We start from the raw sequence: 19956 nt of genomic DNA, 5'->3' as shown, positions 1-19956 counted from the left end.
CCCCATCATGGAATAAGTCATTTAATGAGACTGGCTTTGCATTCTGCAGGACCCCAACAGTTCTCTGCTGGAAAGTTCCAGAACTCATCCTATTTTTGGCACAAGCCACAGTGAGTCAGTAACAGATTTAATGCTGCTCTCAAACCTGTTTTCTCTCTCTCTCTCTCTCTCTCTCTCTCTCTCTCTCTCTCTCTCTCTCTTCACTCCCTCTCCTTACTCGGTGCAGGACCCAGAACTGGTGAGGAACATCTGCCGTTGGGTGCGTCAGGCAATCAAGATCCCTTTCTTTGCCAAACTCACGCCCAACGTCACCAACATCGTGGACATCGCCCGCGCTGCACATGAGGGTATGGGACTCCATAAGAACGGCAGTTCTGTTATTCGTTTAAACTGGGAAAAGTCTTTTTTATAGAGGCTAGAGATGAGCCTGGGAAGACTGTGTCTGCATGTGTTAGTCTATGTGTGTGCAGAGCTTCGTTACACTGGTTAATATTCTCTGTAGGAGGGGCAGATGGAGTCACAGCCACCAACACAGTGTCTGGAATGATGGGTCTGAAAGCAGACGGTTCACCCTGGCCGGGCATTGGCAAGGGCAAGAGGACCACGTATGGTGGTGTCTCTGGTAAGTGCATGTGTGTGTGTGTTTCTGCGTGTGTGTGTGTTTCTGCGTGTGTGTGTGTGTGTGTGTGTGTGTGTGTGTGTGTGGGTGCGTGCGCACGTGTGCGTGCATGCACATCAGTGCTGGCCGGCCGTGCTTACTGGCTCCGACGATGTCCAAAACTTGCTCTGCTGAGAGACAGATGGACTAGATCAGGTGTGAGAGCCATGGTTTTTGCACCGCGCTCTGAAAAGGTGCCCGTATTCGTGCGCTCTTATTTCAGCGTGAGTTTGTCTGCGTGTCTGTGTGCATGAGTAGGTGTGTCTGTACCTTTAAGACTTACCTCAGTGCACCTCTTTGGCCCATTCCTCAGCTAAGCTGCCACAGCTCTGGAGGAGCCAGTCACAGGGTCAGTAACACAGTGTGCATTAAAAATTAATACCCACACTATTGAGGCAGTATTTTATGCAAGCAAAACTGACTGGCTGTCATATTTTTCTCGTTTAAAGTTGTGTGCGGCTGCAGCATGCTTCTCTCCCGCAGGAGTTAGGCAGCCGGGGCCAACAAGGCTGCTTCAGTCCAGCCCATTGATCAGTGGGGGCCCTAAAGAGGCAATGGGGGCCACATATTTTATCTCTGACCCATTGGGGGCCCGAACATTGAAGCTCTCATCAGATTTTTTTTTTTTTGTCTCAGTTCTTTGAGAACAAGCATCCTGCTTATGACAAGCATCTCACAAATATCTTAGACATAAAACCTTCCACTGTAACCCATCCAGGGACACGTAAAAGATAAATAAATGTGTGTTTCAGGGATTTTCTCAAGTGTGTTGATCCTCTAATGTATTCTGTAATTTACTGTTTAATTCTACTCAGCCCTCTGGTTTTAATGCTGCACCAGTTTGATTTATGAGCCAGCTTGCATAAACCAAGGACTCAAAATAGAGGAGGAGAAATCAATCGTTCTGCCTCCCCCCCCCCTTGTTTTCCTCCCTTTCAAACAGCGTGGCACATTTGTTCAGCTCATAAGGGTGGAGGCGCACTGCTTGAGTGTTATGGAAAATCTTAACAATGCAGTCTCAGTTGTCATAAAAGTTATCATTTATTTTTTTTTATCCAGAGTAGACAAGCAATTGCTGTTTATGTTGAAAACATACTTACCCTATCAAATTAACAATGGGGGTATCAAAAACTGATGAGAAAGTTTGTCAAGTGTTGATGACGGATATGGTGGAAATTGAAAAAAAAAACAACAAAAAAAAACAGCAAGCGTGTGGCATTTGTAGGGTCTGGGCTAAAAGCTGAAATATGGTGAATTCTAAATGAATTCACTCAAGCCTGTCTCTCTAGATGGTGTGTGTGTGTGTGTGTGTGTGTGTGTGTGTGTGTGTGTGTGTGTGTGTGTGTGTGTGCGTGCGCATACTCTCTGTTTGGTCTGAAGGCCAGTGATCTGAGAGGTGAGATTACATGTCTGTCGCTGACTCACGCGTCTTCAGATGGAACAGATCCTGATGATGGACAGTGACGCTGGCCTGTACTATCTGGCCTGCCCTGCATGAGATGAGACGCCGTGAGATCAGACCTCACCACTTCAGGCACTGAAGATGTTTTGCCATTCAACGCCATAGCACCAAAAGTTCTGCAAATATTTTGTACAAATTGTTCTCTTAGAACACAGACTCACCCTGGTTATCTAAGTCTAGTTTTCCAGACAGGCTATCCATCATGTGTTGTCAGAAATTGTCCTCAAGTCAGTGATTATACCACTGTTCGCCCAGAATTTCATCCCCTGCTCCGTTTAGTGCATTAATCCTTCACTCTGAAGCTGAAATTTAAATGAACATGGAGAAGTGATTAAGTTCATATGTGGCCTTGGACTGCAGACTTACCATTGGTACTGGCAGTCCTCATTTCACCCCTTCTCCTTCCCTGGCTCTCCACTGTTTGTTATGTCCCTTGTTTCCCAGATTGCCCTAAATGCCTTAGTTTTCTCCATCAAGCGCATTCTTTCTGTGATCCGCGGGGTTTTATTGCCTGTTTGTTTGGTTTTTAATGTTTGTTTTGGAATGTTTTTAATGTTCCTTTCAGTGATACTAATGCATTTTGGTTGGATCTTCTGTTCTATCGCAGACTGGTCTCCTGCTGCAGTTTTCATTTAGCCCTCTTTCTCTCTCCTCATTTGATGTATGTCTTAATGATTGGCTGTGCCGCCGGCATTGTCCGCTGTTGCTGAGACGTTAGCGCATCTCTTTCATTGTGCATGGGTAGCCATGTTCCCCAGACCCCTCGCTAGCATCGCAGGCTATAATTATCAGAGAGCTGTGTTCCGCTGCCATTGCCGTCTCTTATTTGCTTTCGTTATCTCCGCTCGGGTCTTTGGTGAGGCGCAGCATCTTCGGATGAAGATAAGAATCGGAGAGAGGGGCGTCGAGACCCCACGCTCTATCTCACGACGCTCGCGGAATCGTTAATCAGAGCGGTTCTGTGTTTGGAGCGGACGCTTTCACTAACAGATGCCACCGCTGCCCTCTCGCAGCTGTCAATCATGGCGTTGCCGCGGTAGCAGCCGACCAGAAAGAGAGTTAGCAGTTCTAGCGCAAACGAAGACCGCCATGCCGACGTGATATGATTAATGAAATATATGTAAGCAGCACGTCCAAAAGTAAGCCACTACAATTTCACTGTTAGAGTTGAGGCCTGATTCAAACAACCTGTTCCAGGCACCTCCCTAATCGATCAGAAAGGCTTGTAGCTCTAAAGAAGGACCAGAGAAGCTGTATTGAGTTTTTGGCCCTTTCAGTGTGGTCCTTTATCTTTCTTTGTGGGCAACTGCTACTACATTTTGATCAAACAGCACAGTACCATCTCCTCACTGCTGCAGCAACACTAAGATTCCTTTTGGAAACGGCAAGTGGACTCAATTTAACAGCGATTGTCCGAAGCAAACAGTGCGTTTGTACACTGGCTGAGCTGCCATTGACATGCAGCGAGTTTCCTCTGACAACTTCACCACAGGTTCTCGTGACAAACAGACAAGAGTGACCTCGTTTGACAAGGACATGCTGGGGTTGTCAGAGCAACAGGAGCTGTCAGCGCGACCGGCGTGAAAAACAAGAACAAAGCGCTAGGACGGACAGGGAGCATAACAAGCACAATAACAACACAACAGTATCCTCTCCCCTCAGCACACACAGACACACACACACACACACACACATGCATTGGTGCCTTTAGAAGATCAGACTGTGACTGATGTTCTCATACGATTCTGCCCACACCTAGTGACAAGCTCAGTCTGTCACAATGGTTTCTCCATCAGGTTTCACGAGCGTGGTCACTTCCGAAATATAATTGTCACAATGTCCAGTTATCTTTACGCATTTAAATATACATAGATTATTGGTTATGCTTTAAGCACTGATATTTGAAAATATATGGTGTTATATATGTGTTGTCAGTTGTTAATGGTTTGAGAGAAAACATATGTGAAAAGTAACCCATGAATACTAATGTCAGTAATGCTCTAGTGTGGATTTGACCAAACGTGGAAACCAGCATCAGTTAATTCTGAGTTTAGACAGAGGCCCAGTGATTTTAGCTAAACACTCTCAAACCCAAAATCACCTTTCAGTAGCTTTTTGTGTCCGCTCTGCTTTTTACGTGATACCAGAATGTCACAGTGGGGCATGAATGATCAGTGCCATCTGAAAGGCTATCAATTCGTGAGACAGGTGGAACCGAGAGGTGGGGGGGAGGGGGGGGGGGAGAAAGAGAGTGATAGTGGCAAGAAAAAAGTGGAGGTGTAGAGAAAGCATCCATATGTACATAATTAACCATGCATGGTGAAGATGTGAAAACGTGCAGTGATTCAATTTATCCTCTCCATTTTAGGCATGGTGTCAGCCATAAGGATCATTTAGCTGAAGAGAGAGAGAGAGAGAGAGAGAGAGAGAGAGAGAGAGAGGAGGGGGTTTTTTTTTATAAAGAAAGCTGTCTGAAGCTGTCAACACATGGAAGTGGCTTTTTGAGCCAAGCAGGCAAAATGAATGTGGACAACGCATGGCTGTGATCAATGAATAGAAACCTGCTGGGAAAATGAGGTTAAATCTAATGTGATAAACAGTTCCATCTGTCTCACACTTTCATTAGGGAGAGGAGGGACGGAGAAGGAGATGCTAGGTACAGAGTTTGGGAAACACTGTCGTTGTGTTTCATATTTAGGACGTGTGATTTTTTTTTTTTTTTTGGTATATCTTTGTGCATATATGTGTATATGTGTGAGAAAGAGAACAAAATAGAGAGAGTGTTTGTGTGTGTTTATTACTATCTTCAGCGTGCTGGCAAACCCCATAATCGTGAACACTCTGAAGCATATTACGGCCTGCCTTCTCCATCAAAACTATTGTAAAATGTTCTTTACCAGAGCCATAATCTTCTTTAGGGTTATAATTTGAGAGTGTAAGCTTATTACACCAGCATGTCTTCTCCACACTCATTTTTTTTCCTTCCCCATCTCCTCAGGAAATGCTATTCGTCCCATCGCTTTGCGTGCTGTGTCAGCTATTGCCAGGGCTTTGCCTGGCTTCCCCATCCTGGCTACCGGAGGCATTGACTCTGCAGAGACTGGTCTGCAGTTTCTCCATGCTGGAGCCTCAGTTCTGCAGGTAAGTATCACCATTAACCAACAGTGTACTCAGTTATAGTCAGCAATAGAGGTTCCTAAGGGTTAGCAGTGATTAAGTTTGCTATGGAGTTTTAATGTAGTTTTAGATTATGTTGACCCCAGTCATATGGTTCATTTCCATGCACTCTAACCAACACTGTCTCACACACACACACACACGCACACATGCGCGCGCGCACTTACATAAGCACATTTTATTTCAAATTGAAAACAATGCCTGGGTAGTGTTTCTGTCTTTAAGGTAACAGCAAAATATCAGCTTCATTGATTATACATTAAGCATCTTAATAGCAGATGAATTGGAAGAAAGATCCCATAAATGAAACTGTAATGTTTCAATAACAGCTCAGCTGTTTCACATAGCCCTCAAGGCCACTTGTTTTCCTGTCATGCCATAGTTTTAGGTCTTATAGTCAAACTGCAGTCGTACGGATTTTGGCCAATATTGCTGACAGGCCTCACCGTCATCACTGGTAAAGTGTATAACAATAGTCTTCATTATTTAGACCACCTTCGGGTAGAAAACAGATAAGCAGAGCTGGGGTGTACATGGACAGAAGGTCTGATAAATTATGAGTGTAGCATTATCATTTTTTTTCGTGTGAAAAAAAAACAAAACATTTTCCTGTCGTTTTACCAGGATGAAAAGATCCTCAGTGTCCAGATTCAGGATGTAACGGGTCTGATACGTAGAGCATCAAAGACGATTTTCAGTGCCTGCAGTTGTGTTTCGAATAGCCACAGCAGTCTCAAAACGAATCATAATTTAAAACTGTGTTCTGAACAACTTGTTAGTGCAAATAAACCTATTATCTCAACACGATGCACCCACATCTTATCTGTTTTTAAATAAATAAATCAAATCTCTCTCATTAAGCTGCGAAATAATGGAGCACAAGTGGCTTAGCATATTTCTCTGAAAAATTCAAGAAAGAACAGTGCCTCAAAACTGGGCAGAGCCGGTGTTGATTCAGCCAATTAGCACTTCTCAGGGTACTCTGTGTCACTCAGTTGTAAAAATGATAAACATGTTAGACTGTTACGCTCTGTCTTTCAGGCCTCGTTCACAAGTAACAAATATTTCAAATTAGTGTGTGGATCTGGTATGTTCATAGAAACAGACTTTTTTTTAGTCCTGTCTCTTCATTTCTCTTCTAGTCGTGGCCCATTAAAATATGTCCTCTATAACCTTGCTGTGAATAAGATTTTTTTGTTTTCTTTATTGGTCCAAAGTCGCTCAGGTGCTCTGGCCATGTATCAAAGATAAGAGAGAAAAGAGCCAATAAGAGTGGCTTTATGTGGCTGGATGCCACCTGGGGCTCCCACTGTCACGTCTGCCTGGTCACACTGGGCTGGAGGGATAGCCCTCCTGCCCGCAGAGACATCTGACAGTCACACACACACACACACACACATGCACGTTCACATGCATGCACACGCACACGCATGCTCGCGTGCATGCACACACACACATGTATGCTCACATGCATGCACACACATGCATGCTCGCATGCACACACACACACACACACACACACACACACACACAAAGACACTCACATACATACACGCGCACGCACACACAAATGTGTGCATACATACATACGTGTACACACACACACACACACACACACACACACATAGGGTTCTGCTCATGACAGGTGTGTAACTGCTGTGCTCACACTGTGGGTGAGTGTTTTTTGCGTGCTCAAGTGATGTTTGTCTTTGTGTGTGTGTGCACGTGTGTGTTTGTATTTGTGTTCACACATGCGTGTGTGTGTATGGTTGACAGGTGTGCAGTGCAGTGCAGAACCAGGATTTCACTGTGATTGAGGATTACTCTTTGGGTCTGAAGGCTCTGCTTTATCTAAAGAGCATTGATGAACTGAGAGACTGGGATGGCCAGTCTCCACCCACTCTGCGCCACCAGAAAGGCAAACCGGTACCACGCATCGAGGAACTGGTCGGAAAGGTGAGGGTGTCTCTCTACACTCTGTACAGTGTCTTCTCACACAGCAGCTCCTCAGTGATGCTTTAAACTGCCTGTTGGATTTATGTCTTATGGAAATAAATGAAATGTTGCTTGATGGAGAACTGTCAGATTATCATAATACCCATGGGTTATAAATGGGAACTGGATACGTGGACCAACTAACTGAATCACTTTGAGTTTGAAGAGCAGATGCCAAAATATCGGTTGTTATCACAGTAGTTATAGATACTGTCAAGGAGTACGACTCATTATCTTACCTGCTTTACAGGAAAATTGCACATGACACAGACTGTATATTTATTTAATTAAATTAAATTGTTTAAAATAGACAATCTAATTTATTTTATGACATTACATATCATTGCAAAACAAATAATGAATAAGCAGGGGAAAAAAACAGAATTCAACTAGTTGTCAGAAACATAGCCATGGACATTTGTGTGTCAGTCTTCAGTATTTTGAATGAAACAAACATGCCAGGATGAAAACACATACATCAGGATTTCTCATTAAATTCTTAAAAGATACAGGCATGATAATAATGTAATAATGTAAATAATGTAATAAGTTGTTTTTTCCTTAGTTTAGAAGACTTCATATAAGGCAAAGACCAGCTGATATCAGTATGTCGTAACGTAGCCTTGTGACAGCGTTCTAGATGTCTGCATCGTTTCCTTTACCCTCAGAGTATTTCTATTCATATTGTTTGAAAAGTCCAGAAAAGTCCATCTCCCTGGTGACATTATAAAGTAGCACAAAATGGATTTTTCCTCATTGCAATTGCGAAGCGTAGCAGTCGAGCATGACACACAAAGCTGAAAACAACAGAAACATATGCTAGTGCTCTACAGTTCACAAAACAGTTCCCTGTCATCGTGAAAAGGAGTGAAACGCTCTTTAAAGGATTAGTGCTTCTTTTCCAGTACCATACCCAGCCCTGCTAGGCTTACATGTTCTTTGCATGTTTTTTTTTGTTTTTTTTTTTTTGGTTAAACTTCAGAAGGACACGATTCTGCTTTGTCGACAGGGTGTCTCTCTCCTCATGTCCAGACAGAAGCACACAGCTGGAAAGGAGAAGACGGGAAGGGATGAATGGATGCTTATGATGCTTACAAGAGCTTAGGCTTAGAGGCAGACATAGCTGCATGCAGCAATATAGACAGGGCCTGAAGTATCGCTCTCTCTCTCTCTCTCTCTCTCTCTCTGTATGTTCATGTCCGTGTCTTTGCTGTGTGAGAGGTGTGGAGAGGAGATGAGAGGGTGTGCTGTGGAGAGCAGAGTTGGCTCTGGGATAGAAGGAATCAGGAATTCTCTTTCACCGCTTGGGAACTTTATTTTCTCTTATGCACTATGACAAGAGTCAAACGAGGTCAAATAGGTCAGCACCTTTTCAGCTAGAAGGACAAAACTGCATATAAATAACTGCCTATATATAGATCACACTATTAATTGACAAAGTTTGGGTAGATTCTGGGTTATTTTGTAGTATGAGGAGAGAGAGAGAGAGAGAGAAAGTCTCAGACATGTCTTTAACAATGTTTAAGTACAAATGCTGGTCATCTGCATCCCTAACTTCAAAGTGCTGTAATGCCTTTGGCTGTCCATACAGGGAGAGGTGAGGTACCGCTGCGTCCACTCTGACCAGCACCTCCTACCTGTGCACAGCATCAACCCACAAAGACCAGTGCACTTAACTGACCTCCACACAAACACAGTCTTTGGCTATGAACTCCAGTATAGTCAGCTAAGCACACAGACACTGACAAAGAGCTCCCATTATCCTTGCACCCTGATGTGAAGAGAGAGAGGGTGGGCAGGGGGGAGGGGGTGGGGAGCTGAGGAGGCAGGGGGAGGGGTGGAGGGGGGAGAGCGATGTGGACTTGAGAAAAGGTTCTTTATTTTTCAGTTTCAAAAGAAAATCTGCAGCGTTGATCCAATTAAAGTCAAGAGATCAATGCTCACTGTGATAGTGCTACATATTAACAGTAAGGTTAGGGGATATGGGGTTTGTTATTCAGTTATGTTTATTGACTACTGTGCTACTGAAGAAACAAGACAGACATAACACCAAGGCACAGCGGTACCAGTCTTACACGCTTTTCATAGCAGTGGTATCTGCATGCTAACACATACTCCACCCAAAACACGCACGCGCACACATGCACACACACACACACACACTCTCACTCAGGTGTCAACCTGCCTCTGTGAGGACATGTAGAGGCTTGTCGGGGGGGGGGGGGGGGTCACAGCCTATTGGAGCCCATGGGCTGCTTTATAATTTAGACTACCAAACCCAAAGATATAGCATCTCCTTCCTTCCTCCTTCCCAAAGCCTCCTGAACCTCCCCCGTGTTCTTCAGTGACACTGGGGAGTGGAGCTGCTTGAATGTGTGCTGGCACGGCTGAGCGGCAGTGGGCAGGCCTGGTCAGGTCGTAAAACCAGTTGATGTGTCTGTTCACTTTGGCCAGGCCTAGCTTAGGATACCAGTAGTTCTCCGTTCAGAGCAGTTCATTCTCATAGATTTACTTTTAAAGTTTTCTGAACTCTGTGAATGGAACACACTAAGGCCGCTGTATTGCCAGTCACTCTGGTACATTCCGTGCACATATGCTATCGTGCCTGTTTGAACCGGAGAGAGCATCAGTATGATCAGCCTGTTGTTTTGGCTTTTTGGAATTAAACATTGTACAGGTATTACAGAGTTACCTATATATTAATTGGTTTTAACCTAATGGGGTTTATTTTGTCTGGTTTGTTACACAATAAGTATAATGCTACAGATAGACCAGAACCACCAATCTTATTCATGTTTAATTTATATGAGCAAACAGACTGACACATGTGGGCCGCTTCCTTAGCACTAGCCTCTTCATTTACAATCCAGAGGGGAGATGGGATAATTGACCCCCTTGCGTTTTTGGAAGGCTCTGCATTCTAATTAGCCGAGCCTCTCCGTTTGCCTGGGACATGAGATTTGGCAGTGTCTGCTCACTACCTTAGATCCTCTCATTAAATCAGCAGGACTCCAGTATCAAAATCCACATGCAAAAATCTTTACTCTCAAAAAAAGAAAAAAGAAAAGAAGAAAAAAAAAAGTTAGACTTTAGATTTTTTTTTTTTTTTTACAAATGGTTTAGCAATGATTTGTTCTTAACTGAAATATGTGACACAGCATCTCAATGAAAGATCAAATTAGAATTTTTTTTCCTCAAGTTGCTTTTCTGTTTTCTTAATCTCTTCATTTCTTGGCAACAGATTTGCAACTTATTCATGCAAAATTCCATTATATTTTCGTTTTTTTTTTTGGGGGGGGGGGGGGGGGGGGGTAGGGCATTTAAAAAGCTACGATTTGTAAGCCACTGTTCCTTTCAAAGATCTTAGAGGGAATTAGCATATGGGAAATGTGCTGCTCCAAGCGAAACAGAGAAGAAGCTGAGAGCTGTAGCTCTCCTCTCTCTCTCTCTCTCTCTCTCTCTCTGTGAGGCCATCACATTGTCATCTATTTCTCTGCTACAGGAGGAAATGGACTTCAGATGGCTGATGGCCTTCTGTGCACCTTGCATGTGAAGGATGTAGAGACTAAGTCACAGGCCTGCCAGAATATGTGTATCTTTGTGTAAGATGAATTCCGCAGACACACAGGAAGCAGTTCAGTACCTTAGGTTTCTCCGGAAATGTTCTCTCTTCATAAAGGTAGCGGTCCGATCCATTTTTATTTACGCACATTTTTCCACGGGTTATATACCCCTGTCCGTCGCCTTTGTTTTGATCAGGTTCCTGGTTCGGTGGCTTGTCTGCTCTGAGGCAGGAGCAGTTGATTCATTAGGCTGTCAGAGTCTGCCTGTGAGAGTAATGCTTTTATGCAGGATTAGAGCAGGGCCACCAGTGTTCGCTCAACAGGGAAATAAATACATCAAGGATGCGCCCCCTAAGCTAGCCATTAGTCGTCAAGTGAACACGGCTGCCATGGATTTGTACATTTGTTTCAGCAATGCTTTTGATGGGACTGAGTCTCACAAGGCCATTGCTTTTTCTGGGATATGTGGTGAAGCTGTGTTGCTACAGGTAAAAAAAAAAAAAGAGAGCGAGAAAGAGGAGGGAAAATAAATATTGAAATGTTTTCTTTTTTTTCTTTCTTTTTTTTTTTTTGACGTGTTTCATCTGGTTACTAACTGAAGAGATAACCAACGCCGGTCATGGTAAAATAAGAGACCTCGTTCTTTTGAGACATCTTGTGACTGATGGTGTTGAAAAAAATATATGGTCAACATACTCTTAGAATTCCCAGCTGGATTTCTTCACTGGTCTCTTCACATATATGTGTTGGCCTTATCAAGCTGTACATGATATTTCATTTTCAAATGTTATGATAATTGGGTTTTTAAATATGCTTAATGCGCAAAACGTCCAACAAGGGGGGGGGGGGGGATCTTTCACTTTAAAGATGAAAGAAATGAGAAACTATGTCAGCTTTATCAGGGGGTGAGATATCAGTTATTGGAAACCATGGCCCTCAGCCACTGATACGTCCATTTGCCTTGAGAATTACCATTCATTATCATTTCAATGCCAAGCCATTAATGTAACCACCTCATTCTTGGAATCACCAGTCGTATTATGTGATTTCCTGGCAATTTAGTCTCCATTCCTTTTATGGTGCCATTAAAGTGATGGCTAATTTGTGGTGAGCTGGATTTCTTGGGCGTGTTAGGCTACATTTTGTGTTGAGTCCCATTCGGAGGAGTGGAAGCCTGAGGCTTTTTTTTATAGCTTTTCTCCTCAGAGGCTCAGCGTGTAGGAACTGAAGTGTGACTCTGAATGCGAATGGCTCTTTTAAGTTCAGCTGACTGACAAGGTCTAGGTGAATATTTCACTGTGAAAATCTGAGGGAAGAAAGAACCCCATACTACAGTCTTGACCTTTTCTAATTGATCAGTGTAGGTGCAACATCATTTTCTTGCGCCGTAGGCCTGGATTCATTTAAAAAAAAAAAAAAAAACACTTAACTGTAATGGTTATTTGAAAGTAATTTATGACATCAATTGGATCCAGTACATATAAGACGTGTATGGTTCCTATTTGCTCACAACACCCTGTTCATTTGAATTTAAATCTAAAACCATTTGAACAGAAAATTGATCATGAAATAATGAATGAATTGCCTACTAAATGTAATAGTTCAATTTCTAATCAAGGTTTTCTAATCAAGAGAAGTTTTTAGTATTTTTTTAATGTTTTTTTTTTTTTTTTATAAACTAAGGACAAGCTTTGAAAATGACCATCCATTGTCTCTTTGTCCCTTAGAGCTTGCCCAACTTTGGGCCTTATCTCATGGAGAAGACCCAGGCCGTGGCTGAGTACAAAAAGAAACTGAAAGATGCCAACGACAACCTGGTCACTGACACCAATGCAGCCAGGGTCTTCATCCCCAAGAAACCAGTCCCAGCCGTCAAGGTCAGCTGTTTTTGTTTTTAAACAAACCTTAAAATGGCCAAAAGATTGTTGGTCTCAAAAGGCAATGTTTGCTCCTTGAAGAGAATAGCCATGTTATAACGCCAAAAAGCAAACGCTGGTGCTAAAACCCTACCTTTGGTGTTTCTTCCTGATGCTGATATTTGAATCTATATTGCTGTTTGAATCTCTTGTTGCAGAGACTGATTGACATTGTAGCTTGATGTTTAACTTTTTTGGGATGGTTTTGTCATGTGCAGGATGTGATTGCGAGAGCACTGAAGCACATCGGGGCCTATCAGGAGCTGAACAACAAGGAACAGGTCCAGGCCCTCATAGACGAGGAAATGTGCATCAACTGTGGCAAATGCTACATGACCTGCAACGACTCTGGATACCAGGTAGATGATGATGAGGAATGGCAGGGAGCTGATATAACATAAACCGTCATTGAACCGTCATGTGTGAGTGATGAGGAAAAACAGTGCCGCTGTCTGATTACAGCGATTCTCACATAAAACGCGTCCTTTTATTAGCGTCTTGGTTCAAATAAGCTTTTTCTCACCAAATTTCTATTAATTGTCGTTGTGCGGTTTGGCTGTTTTGCCTGTGAATCACACAGTCTAAATGTTTAGGGGGAAATGTTTAAATTGGAGTCTGGGGTGTGATGGCAGTAAGGTTTGTGCTGAGTGAATGAAAGCAGCTGTTCACCTTTCAGCGCGTCACGCTGTTGTGCAAGCCGCTGTCATTGTTGTAAGGGTGTTTTTTTTTTTTTCTTTTTCTTTTTTTGGCCTTCCTCTTCTACCTCTTGAAAAGCTTTCCCTGGAGTGGGGAAATCCTCCTATGGAGAGTCGATAATTGCTCTAATGTAATAGCTTTTTTCTTTTTTTTTTGCTTCCTCTTCTTTGCAGGCTATTAAGTTTGACCCTGAGACCCATCTTCCTGTAATCACGGACAGCTGCACCGGCTGCACACTCTGTCTAAGCGTGTGCCCCATCATCGACTGCATCAAAATGGTTACCAGGACAACACCATACATACCCAAGAGGGGCCTGCCTCAGGTTGTTAATCCTGTTTGCTAAGGCAGACAGTGGCACTACCTGACCGAAAGAGAGAGAGAGAGAGAGGGAGAGAGAGAGAGAGAGAGAGAGAGAGAGAGAGAAAGAGAGAGAGAGATGGGGGTGTGGGGGTTGAGGGGGGTTCAGAGACAAGGACTGAGGTATAGTTCACAGCATCGATTCCACTCATAATTGCAGTGTGAAAAATTACCTTTATTATGAAAACGAATAATTAGTCTGGAGAAATAATTGCCTTACATTCCCAAGCCAATTATCCAGAAATAATTGCGCTGGCGCAAAGAGTTGCATTATTTCTAAACAATGGCCTGCAATTGTTTATTCCTGTGCCTCTCCCCAAGATGTGATAATCAGAGGTGAGGGGGAGGTTCCACTGAGAGAGGTGTGTTTGTACTGTAGACCTGTGTGTCACAGACGAACGTCTGTAAACTGATAACAGACCAGAGCTGACCACATGTTAGTCTCAATACCCATGTATGATGTTTATTTAGTGAGAACAAATCACACAAAATATCTTTGCACAATAAGGGAAATCATGTCAGCCAAAATGAACAGTTATTACTCTGAATGGATCTTCTGGTTCGAGGAAAAATTATGTTTGTGATTAGTCATATGATTTATTTATGGTCAAATGAGATTTGTTTTTGCAATGATAGGACAATATTTCACTGTAGCAGTGATACCAGCAGCTAATTTAGAGTTTTTACTAATTGTCATTGCATGTTTTAGTAACATCAGTCTGCTTTATCTCTGTCTAATTCTTAAATTTGCATTTAAAAATGCAACGCTCGCTTTATCTTTTAAAGTAGACGTTAGTTATGCTTAACAAACCTTTCCAGTGATATTCATGAGTGTCAGTTTAATGCATCTTTTAATTCGTTTTAGAAAAGCAAAGCATTCTTTGTGGATTTAAATAAAACATTGAAAAAGCATTCCTGTTTTCCTGTTGTGTTCATTCAAACTCTGTAATTGGTGAATTTAAAACCAAATGTCCCATTCAGTCCACTAGACAAGTTTAAAGTTAATTAAAAAGATATAACTGATATCCCCTGGAAAAAAAAAAGGAGAGAAAAAGAGAGCGAGAGACTCGGTGTGCGAGCTCTCTTTAAAAAGCACAGAAATGTTTCTTTTGACAAGGGACAGACACTTGTCTAAGCTATTTTATCATCAACATTGCCACTCAGTGAACAGGGATTAAAACTAAAGCTTGGCTTTTTTGAATTGTTAGTTCGTACTGGCGGTACATCCATTTGAACATGACTTAAATTGCTGTGTGAAATGTGTGCCTCTGAAAAGGAAACATCCTACTCAAAGGACAAACTGTCAATTCACGTTTATCCCATTATCCCATGAACCCTGGGGTCCTACTGGCTTCCACAGACATTTTAAATATGCATAGTAAACATAATTATTGCTTCTTTTTTTTTTTTAATGTTTACAAGTCCTCATGACCGTCCTGGTGGTCCAACCAGGGTGAAGCTTTGAAATATCACATACTTTAGAACCTACATAACCAATACATCATAATGTCTTTTATAAATGATGGTTTATCAAAACCTCCATTACATCCAATCTGATGGCGAGATTTCGGTAAGTAAAAGCTTACACCAGAGAGAATGAGCCTATTTCTCTCTAGCAGAGGAAAAGAAAAGAAAAGAGAAGATGACAGAGATTGGGCTTGATGGTTATTGCACCTGAGTACTTGAGACACTGAGAACTAAGCTTCTCTCCTGGGCAAAAATCCACTGCTATCTGTAACCGTTCCAAAGCTGTCATACATCTATCACTGTGCATCATCCAGACAACTTCCTCTCTCTGATTGCAATTAGGAAATTATGACTCCTGGAATGTGGCCAGGCATGCCAGGTTAAATTATTCATAAATGTTAATAGAGAGAACCCTCCCCCTTTTCTCCTCTTTCACTCTCGCATCACCGAGGAATAATATTGACCTTTCCACTGGAGCGTCTATATGTGACACGAGGAATCCGGTGTTTCATCATATTAGTTCACCATTTCACCTTTCTCCGCATGCCTACAATACTTAACGGCCCACCTCGCTATCCTCCGGCATTTCTGACTTTTTTTTTTTTTTTTCCTCTGGATTTTTCAACTAACGTTAATAAACTGTTGTCTATCACAGATCAAAAGTGATATGTATTTCATGTTTCTGCAAAAATTTGTTGGGACCACACGCCGGGTACCAAAATGTGCGTCCAGGTGAATATTTCCGGAGTGTTCTGCAATACTGGATAAAGCTTTGACTGCAACAACAGCTACACAAGCTAAATTATTAAAGTACATTTTTTGAATTTTTTTTTTCCTTCTGAAAGAAGACGCAAAACTGATTTGTGTAATTATTAAAATCTTGTTTATTAAAAATATATATATTTGGAAAATTATATAAAGAGAATCTTAAATCTATCTCTTTCTCTCTCTCACTGTGTGTGCGTGTGTGTGTGTTTCGCTTTCACGTACTAAAACACTGGCTTCACAAAAATGTTGATAACTATCATATGAATGTCACTATTAGAGAAGGATTTCACCTTTCCAAACAATTTGATAGTGCTGTCATGTTGAAATTTGGGCTTTCAAGAATCAAATGGAGGGATGATGTCTCAGCGATGAGCCTTAGATTCCAGGTTCCACTCAGAGATGCCAAAAGCATCCTGCTGGGAGGCCTTTGGCTTTACCCAGAACACAGTGACTTAGCACAGAGAGGGGGGAGCAGGAGGGGGGGGAGAGAAAGAGAAAGAGAGAGAGAGAGAGAGAGAGAGAGAGAGAGAGAGAGAGCGAGAGCATGCACGAGAGAGGGAGAGGGAGAGGGAGAGGGAGAGGGAGAGGGAGAGGGAGAGGGAGAGGGAGAGGGAGAGAGAGCAAGAGCATGCACGAGAGAGAGAGGGAGAAGGAGAGAGAGAGAGAGAGACCGAGAGCATTCACGAGAGAGAGAGAGGGAGAGGGAGAGGGAGAGAGAGAGAGAGAGAGAGAGAGAGAGAGAGAGAGAGCACAAGAATGAGGTTAACAGTCCCAATACTGCTATATCAGGCAAATGCCAAAAAGTAAAAACTAATGAGAAGTGGCTATAAGCGGGCCTGGGAGAGCAGAGGTAAAAGACAGAGAAAGCTGTTGAGATGAGAGAGAATGTTCTGGAAACCAGGGTGGTGAAAAAGGCTGAGACGTGCTGAGATATGTAGTGGAATAGTGCTGGTGACAGGGTGTCCACTCTGTCCACGAGCTGTTGGACCTGGCGATCCAGACAGCTAAGAACAGCTGAGGACAGGGATGCTGGACTGACACAAGTGAAAGTTAATGCCTGTATTACTGGTGGATGCCTCTCTGCACTCGTCCACAAAGCCCGTGGTGATGTAAAGCTCTTTATCATCCCCATCAGAAGATCCAGGAAGCCAGCAGGGCTCAGAAAGAAAAAATGTGAGAGACCACGCTTATTTGGCTCTGCCCTTAATTCACGTCAGTTCAGTTACAACAGCTTAGAAAGAGCCGACACAAGACCTTTCTCTAAATATAAATAACACTTTAACATACACACATTTTACAATCCAAAATGATATCACGTTTCTGACAGGGGTCAGCACAGACCTTGACCACACAGTCACGGCAACACACACCAGTTGATAAATAATATCTGAGCAGCCAAAGCTGTATATCAAAGGAGGGGGGAAAAACATGAGAACTAATAACGAAGACTTCACTATCTGTCAGAAGAGTGAAAACAGCTTTTACAGCTCTATGCAGTATATAGGCAAACATAAAAACAGAACTGTAATGTCTGTCATTGGCTTAAATCATATACAGGGGAAAACAGTGCGTAAAACTATACGGAACTGAGATACTGAGAGAGAGAGAGAGAGAGAGAGAGAGAGAGATACTGAGAGAGAGAGAGAGAGAGAGAGGGAGAGAGAGAGAGAGAGAGAGAGAGAGAGAGAGAGAGAGAGAGAGAGAGAGAGAGGGAGAGAGAGAGAGAGAGAGAGAGAGAGAGAGAGAGAGAGAGAGAGAGAGAGAGGAGAGAGAGAGAGAGAGAGAGAGAGAGAGACACTGAGAGAGAGAGAGAGAGAGAGAGAGAGAGAGAGAGAGAATGAGACCGTAACTAAAACGTATTGACATAATGAATCTTTGTCAGTAAAATGAAGTTCAGCGTGTTATTTCATTCATAATGGTCAGTGCAGCATGCAGGAGAATCGACCCCACTACATTCACATGGTTATGGCACTGAGTGTTGCTCAAGAGAGTCTGATAAATACAAACGGGTGTGGGATGGATGGACCCTGGATGGACTTTGAATAGAGTGGTAAAGAAAAAAATGAATGTTTAAACAAAGGCAGAAGCTAGAGGGTACGTAATACATAATACCATGTGTTAATCTTTCCTCTGGCTAACAATGACAAACTGCAAATAGTGAAAATCTGTAAATTGAGGTTGAGATTTTATCTTCCTGATTAAAACAAATAACAGTGAGATTTGACTGCTATGAGTTATTCTGCATCTGGTCCAGTGGTATGCATCTCTGTCACTGTCAATGGACTGGGCCAGAACTTACAATGAAACCACCAAATGAAGCAGTGAAAGATGATTCCATCTTCAGGCAGGAGGTTATTTTGACTTCCAGTGCTCTGACACAGAGAGAGACACTGCGTGACAGAGACAGAGAGACAGAGAACTATTTCACCACTCTGAGTAAACACCATTTGTTCAGCTACTGAAGAAATATGCTTCCATGAGTAAAGTCGAATTCAGGGTGATTGCAACCTGATGAATGCTTGCACAAACACAGCGTTAAGAGGAACCTTGCATTACACTGTATATGAGAGTCATTGGGGGAGGAGCTATTAGAGGGGTGTCTCGAGAAAATGAACGACTAGATAAATAATTAAAAGAACAAATAAGTATGTACTGGTAATCTTTATTCCCTTCTTACAGCTTCAGGGCTAAGTGCATAGAAATGGTTGATGGGGACAAAGCACATTTTAGTTTTCATCCCTTTTTTTAAATGGCAGACAGAATTGATAGTCACCTCTTCTTTCAACCACATCTGATTCACAAAGGTGTTCAATTCAATAGCTATATATGTATATATATATGTGTATGTATGTATGTATGTATGTATGTATGTATGTATATATATATGTGTGTGTGTGTGTGTGTGTGTGTGTGTGTGTGTGTGTGTGTGTGTGTGTGTGTGTATATATAAAATATCTAAAGTGTGGTTAGCTAAGCACATCTGAGTTTCCAGGAAATCTCTTTCTAAAGACCAAACCAAGGTAGGCAGGATGACCTCAGTGCATCATGGGTACAGTGCTGTAGGGAACAAAACCAACAGAGAGACTTCACCTTAAAGATCACATTAAACCATCAGCATGAAGAAATGAGTACTGAATAAAGGTCTCCTGGACACAATCGGCCTTAATCTCATCTCTCAGTCATGAACAGAACTTCTTTCTCTTAAACTCACACAACCATGAGGGAGAATACAGAGAACCTTACCTAAATAACCCTGAGAGCACTGGAGGATGGTCTGTTCAACATGAAAGGCAGCTGTCTGCTCAGTACATCTATATTTTATCCAGTGTAGACGCAGAGATTTGGCTTGTGTCCACCTAATGAAAAAATGAATCTGTACTTATGTTATTTTCTCTTGCCAAGGAGCCTGAAATTTGAATTTTAAAACAAAAAGTATATATATATATATATATATACATATAAAATAAACACAGTAAACATTCTTTCAACAATGCCAATGATGTGGTGCTAGTGTTAATATTGCATTGCTTCATTTGTTCAAACCATAGAGGTCCTCTAATAATTCTATGGTTCTAACCATGGGTCCTGGTTCCAAGCCTACACAACTGTATCTACAAAATGAAAGGTGATGTCAACTATCTTAAGTTCAACGAAAGGAGCTTCACAGCGTTAAGACAGATGAGAATTCGGAGGCCTCACTCTCTCGTGGGGAGAAAACATTATTAATAGTTAAAAGAAACTGAAAAAAATCTTATAAGGATACAATAAACATTATATCTGTACATTTTATGTTCCGCTCTTTGGAAGCATTGGGTTGTTTTGTACACAGGGTCAGCGGCCTTCAAAACCCTGTTTGCAAGCACTTAGTAACAGAAATAACAACAAATCAAAACACA

The 19956-nt window shown here is 42.3% G+C and overlaps 1 protein-coding gene across 1 annotated transcript in view; it reads left to right on the top strand.

Annotated features, from left to right (window-relative positions):
* Positions 1-14728, top strand: part of dpydb (dihydropyrimidine dehydrogenase b) — a 67680-nt gene extending 52952 nt beyond the window's left edge. Inside the window, exons 17-23 of the mRNA XM_030773264.1 lie at positions 227-347; positions 503-622; positions 5119-5261; positions 7074-7253; positions 12583-12732; positions 12990-13130; positions 13641-14728. Of these exons, the coding sequence (XP_030629124.1) occupies positions 227-347; positions 503-622; positions 5119-5261; positions 7074-7253; positions 12583-12732; positions 12990-13130; positions 13641-13811 (1026 nt within the window). The 3' untranslated portion in view covers positions 13812-14728. The remainder of the gene's footprint in view (positions 1-226; positions 348-502; positions 623-5118; positions 5262-7073; positions 7254-12582; positions 12733-12989; positions 13131-13640) is intronic.
* Positions 14729-19956: the final 5228 nt, after the last annotated feature.

This window comes from Chanos chanos, chromosome 5 (genome assembly GCF_902362185.1).
Source record: "Chanos chanos chromosome 5, fChaCha1.1, whole genome shotgun sequence".
Lineage (NCBI taxonomy): Eukaryota > Metazoa > Chordata > Actinopteri > Gonorynchiformes > Chanidae > Chanos > Chanos chanos.
This window is presented reverse-complemented; position numbering and strand designations above follow the sequence as displayed.